The sequence below is a fragment of the Drosophila kikkawai genome, chromosome 3R (assembly GCF_030179895.1).
Source record: "Drosophila kikkawai strain 14028-0561.14 chromosome 3R, DkikHiC1v2, whole genome shotgun sequence".
Classification (NCBI taxonomy): Eukaryota; Metazoa; Arthropoda; class Insecta; order Diptera; family Drosophilidae; genus Drosophila; species Drosophila kikkawai.
The window spans coordinates 20852934-20858475 of record NC_091731.1 but is presented as its reverse complement, the minus strand read 5'-3'; the positions used below and the strand labels follow the sequence as shown (position 1 = coordinate 20858475).

Here is a 5542-nt window from a genome sequence, read left to right as displayed (position 1 = left end):
AGAGCCAGTCCAGCCACGACCACACCCCACATTCGGTGTCAGCGAAGCAATTTCAAATGTCTGGAAAATGGAAAATGGCCGGGAAATTTGATGGGTACAGGGACCGGGATCCAGGGACCCACCGCGTCTGGGCGTTCATTCTGCTGTGAAATTGATAGATTTAATTTGACATTTGGCGCAAGACAAGTGCAAGTCCGTGGCGGTTTTCTTTGCATTTGATTTCTAGCCGGGCTTATGCTTATGCTTTTTTCCCTGGCATTTGTAATTTACTTTTGCGGCTGACAATGGTCATCAATGGCGGCTCTAATCAAGTTGTCGTCGAAGAAATCGCGAAATGGATTCTAAGTAGCCAGCCAGATGCGGAGAGAGAGAAAGATCATTCGATCGTATTTGCAGTGATTGTCAGGCAGAAACCGCTTCCGTTTCAGTTTATCAAGGAAAATTGATTGATGGACGGACGACCGACCGCTGATGCTGCTGCTGCCGCCAAGAATTGTCAATTGCCCAGGCAATCTGGCTATCTCGGCATCGGTTTGAGCCACGCCAACCCTGCGGGCCATCAAGTTCTCCAGCGAGAGAGCCCCATTTGGGTTAACAGTTTTGCGGCTTTTGCTGATGTTGCCTTTTTCGGTGTGCCAAATTTCCATTTTTGTTTATTTGGCGATTGTCAACTTTTGGGTCAGTTGATACAACGGTCGGTGTTTGGCCGGGCAATTAGCAGAGTTTTATCCAACAATGGTCCGGGCAAGGGAAGTAACATAACTGTTTGGCCAGATTTCTGTTTTAAATTATTTTGCATTTTGCGTTTTCCCTACGCTTAGTGGCACCTTTTCGGTTGATCTTAAATGTGGCTTTATGATAATTTATGCCCAAGCTAGAAGAAATTGGGTTGAGAAATTATCGAAGGAAATTGGCCAATGATATCATCTTAAGCCAACTTTCTACACATCGGATTTCCCCCCCTAGAAACCGAGATTATCTATTGGCGCATAGTTTAGTACAGTTTATCCCACGTTTTTGTTGCAGTAGTTGGTTGCGTTCATTCAAAATCGTTTTAATCATGTGAATTACACACATTAAGTATACGCCCTGTTTGACGGCTGCCTTCGATCGCTCGGAGATGGCTGCCATATCTCCGGTGGCTAATAATACAGCAACAGCCAGCAGAGAGCCAGTCTATCACGAGGAGATCTCCGATCCGAGCCTGTTTCCCACTTGATTGGCTTCGGATCGCTTTCGTTGCCAAATGTCTGGGGCTGACACGCAGCTTGGCTAATTCGTTCAGAAGTGCTGCTCGAAATAATTTGCGATTGTGTGAAAGTATTTTGTTGCGGTAATATTTTAATTGAAATTTAATTGAAAATAAAAAGTTTTCGCCTGCTGCATGCATCGGCAGCTGGGGGCTAAGATATCTGAGCCAAGTTCAAGACACAGACATCGGACAGTGACAATTGAGAGTTTCACTTTTCGGAGTCGAAATATCAATGAACTCCTAGCCGACCCAAAGACAATCGCAGGAGGTGCCACAACCATCGCCTGCTGCACGCCGCCTTCTGCCCAAGGCAATCCCAAAACCAAAAACGAAAAACCGAAAATGGCTGAAGAAAAATGAATCCGAGGAGAGGATGAAATGACACCGAACTTTTTGGCAAACGATTCCAGGCGGCAGAAGCAGCCAAGCAGCCGAAAATAATCGCCGAAGAATTTGACTTTCGCTTGTTTGGCTTCCTTGGCCATAAATAAAAACGTCTGATCTCCTCCTGCGCCGCTCCAAGGCCTTGCCTTGTGATTGTCGCCGATTAAATGCGCGAAAAACGATGCCGCTGCCGAGGAAAATGCTTTGGGTGCAACTCAGGAAAACCCAACTGGCACGACCAAATGGCAATGCCAATGCCAATCGCCATCACCATCCCCATACCCAGTGCCTCCTCTGCCGGGCGTTTGTATTTGCTTAAACTTTGACATTTGCCAGCTGGCTCGCCGATGGATATGTGGATGCAATGCTCATACATATTTGTCTGTCTGCCGCAATGATAATGCCAATGCCAATGCCGATGCACAAAAAAGAAAAGCGCCAATTGGCTGGGAAGAAAAGTAAAAGCCAGCCCCAGGACCCCAAGCCTTGTCATGAGAATGAGACATAAAAATGCCATGAAAAAATAACAACGAAAAGAATATAAAAGTTAACACCATGTATATGGGTTATAGTCCATAAAGTTGAGAAGCATGTTCCATCACATGAAACCAGTAAAGTTTGGTAATAAATCAAAGAGATTACTTAAATTTTGATTTGTTTTCTCAATTGTTTTTATTTACTGAAGTAACTACAAAGAGGTAGTCCCAATTTGTGTAATCCTAATTTGATTTAGAATTTAATTAACACACTTGTTTCTTCGGTACATAGAAATTTGAAATGTTACATTTAAGGCAAATACTCGCAACTAATTGGACTCTAGTCCGGTCCGGAAATTGATGAACTCACAGGCTCCGGGATGTTATCTATTCCATCCCCAATGCTACAGTACTGAACGATTCGGGGCGCAGATCTCTTGGATGTGGCCGCTGTTATTTGATTAACCGTCCACTTGGCCAACTTTATGACAGCCACGTGGGCTGCAAATTGTAGAATCACTGCCCCAAAGCCCTTGTAAAGGCCACAGGCTCCCTCGGTCATAATAGTGGTGCGATAGCAGTCAGTGAAGCCCTGATAGTTCGTCAGAATGGGTACCACGGCACATCCCGTGTCAAGGTTGTCGATTATCGTCCGTGTGCCTTGCAACTGCAGGCGATGGAGTATGGTCTCGAAGGGAAAGAAGATAACCTCGGTGGTCAGTGTGGCAATCAGGCTGGCATATATCTCCGCATTCTGGTGCTCCAGGGCATTGTTCCCCGTCTTACGCCCAGGTTTATCCAAAGCGAGAGTCATGCGGCGTCGCATAATGCGCGAGGAGACGCCGTGTATCACCAGGTTGAACAGATACTTTGTGATGCCAAAGGATACGCTCGGTCCAATCAAAGCCCAAGCGGGAAGCATGCGTCCGCCTTTGTGGGAACTCCAGTGGAACAGCCGGAGGCTTCCCTCGCGAAACACATCGAAGAGTCCCGACTTCTCGCTGGCTATGCCGCTCTGCACGGTCTCAACTAGGAGAGCAGCATGAAAAGGAGCCACCAAGGCAATGCTCATGCATTTGAGGGCCACATGTTGGCCAAAACGCTTCCAGGGCGTCCGGCTGTCCATTTCCTTGGAACCAGTGCTAAACTTTGAGATCACATCATCTATGGCCAAGGTCATGCCGTGCACCAGAAGGCAGCTTCCCACTCCTTTCCACAGAGTGCCCATTCCCTGCCTCCTGTGCAGGTGAACTATGCTGGGCAGGAGTCCCAGGGGATGCAAGTGATAGCTCTTTGAGGCATTGTAGACCTGGCACTGTCGCCGCAACACAATAAACGGATGACTCAACAGGTGCTCGGTGATCAGGGAGACCCAATGAACGCCCACGACTAGATATTTGCGAAGCACTGGGTCATCCTCCTGTTGATCCATGTAATTGTCCAAGACCTTGTGCTTCTCCAGGGGCAGCGATAAGGCATCTTCTAAGGTCAGGTATTGGATTTTTGTAGTGGCATCTTGGTCAGCATTCAGATTATCCACAATGGACTTTTCGCGGTAGCTGAGGCTGCTCTCCTGCGGCGTCTTGGTACTACAGACATTGTCCAGACCCTCTTCATCATATTCACCAAGCTTTGCTCTGAACTTTAAATTGGAATAGTTATGGAGACCCGACATTATATAGGGTATACGTGTTCTTGCTGTAGTTGGTTTGTAGTCTATATATTCCTATTATGCCTGTAGAGTGCGGCTGTAAAGCATTTTCCGGTTGTTGTGTTGAAGTTAAATTCCAAAAGTACTATGACAGTTGACGCAGTTATTTTCTTCACTAACAGATTAACCTTTTTGATGCTCTTTAAGAACATCTTTAGGCAGCCAAGGTCACCTCAAGCCCAGTGGCGCCTCTTTAGAGCTAACCTCTGACTCATGCCCAAGGTTTCCCTTCTAAAGCGTAGAGTTTCTCCCGTTCGAGAAGTAAGTTTCGCTTTCAAGACCCAAACAAATTTAATGACAATAATCCAATAAACGTTAAAAGCGCCAGCCAGCAACGGAATCGTGACAAAAAATCTTCGCTGGGTGCACAAAAGAAAGCGCCGCAGACCTCAGACCTAAGACCCCTTGGTTCCTTGGAAGACAGCCAGTGGATGTGGATGCGAATGCCATTGAATGCTGTTAACATTTTGACATTGCCTGCGTTTCAGTTTGGAAATGTATATACATATATACTGAAGAAGAGACTAAACATAAATTGAGAGAAAAAATTACATTAATAGGTTGGATTTAGAGGCTTAGTTGGTCTTCATTTCTGTGAGATTCTCGCGGGGGAGCTGCATTGGAGCAACGTGCCTGGCATTTTTGGGGATTTCTATTGTGTGCCGACCATGCATGGCACTTGGCCGCCTTTTATGAGACAGCAGGCCACGAGCCGTGCTTTTAACTTGAGTTTTTTTTTTGTGGCCTTTCTACACCCATTCAATGGCATTTTTATTATTACTTTGTGGGTCTTTTTTTCGGCTGACCTCAATAGAAAGTGTTACAGTTCAATGTTTGCCGGGGCTTCCGCCTTCTTTACAACCAGGTTTGGTGTTCTTCTTCGTTTTGCTGTTCCTTTTGTGCTTTAATTTTTGGTTATTTTTATTTCCCCCTCAGGGCGGAAATCTCTTGTTGTCTTAAACTGCTGACGTCAGCGGCTTGATACATATCGAAAGTAAGAGTCGAGATCTTGCACAGAAATCCTCAAGTTGATTAGAATGCCCGGCACTCCATCATCAAGACAATTTGCATTTTAAAACTGCCAAAAGAAAGTGGCCAAAACGAAAAGAAACGATTCGGAAAAACGATTCCGAGGAGAGCATCGTACCATCGTACCATCGTACCATCGGAGCACTCGGCGCGTGCATTGCATAGTTAATTGTGCAAATGCTGGCCAGTTGATAGCTGGCAGAATCAAGCGAGGAGAAACTCCCGCTGCAAATGTGCTAAAAGTTTTCAGCTAGTTGAGTTATTTGGCTTTTGGCCATATTTAATTTCGTTATTTATAAGCAAATTTTGCACTGCATCAACTGCCCCTCTGACACGGCGGCCGCCTCCAACGCCAGAAACAAAAACCGCGATCCTCGACTAGGTCAACTTTCGCTAGCATGGAATGCGAAATGCAGCAGCAGAGGCAGCAGCAACAGCAGCAGCAACATCAGCAGCAGCAACGACAACAACTGCCACAACAGCGACACTGTCAGCCAATAATAAAGCAAGAAGCCAAGGCAGAAGAAGCCGAAACCCGCGGGCTCGCGGGGCCAAAGAAGTGCTCTGAGTGACTGAAAATGCTGAGACTTTGACTTCAACTCCCGGCTGCTAGCTGCTGGCTGCTGGCTAATAATACTTACCAAGATCTCAGTGGCTTGGTTTGCCTGGCTTGGCTTCTTTTTTGCTTGG

The 5542-nt window shown here is 46.3% G+C and overlaps 1 protein-coding gene across 1 annotated transcript; it reads right to left on the bottom strand.

Annotated features, from left to right (window-relative positions):
- Positions 1-2278: 2278 nt before the first annotated feature.
- On the bottom strand, positions 2279-3916 carry LOC108075630 (mitochondrial outer membrane protein SLC25A46-like). The gene has a single exon (XM_017168167.3). It carries the CDS (start codon positions 3785-3787, stop codon positions 2453-2455), a length of 1335 nt encoding a protein of 444 aa, XP_017023656.1. The 5' UTR covers positions 3788-3916; the 3' UTR covers positions 2279-2452.
- Between the last annotated feature and the right edge of the window lie 1626 nt (positions 3917-5542).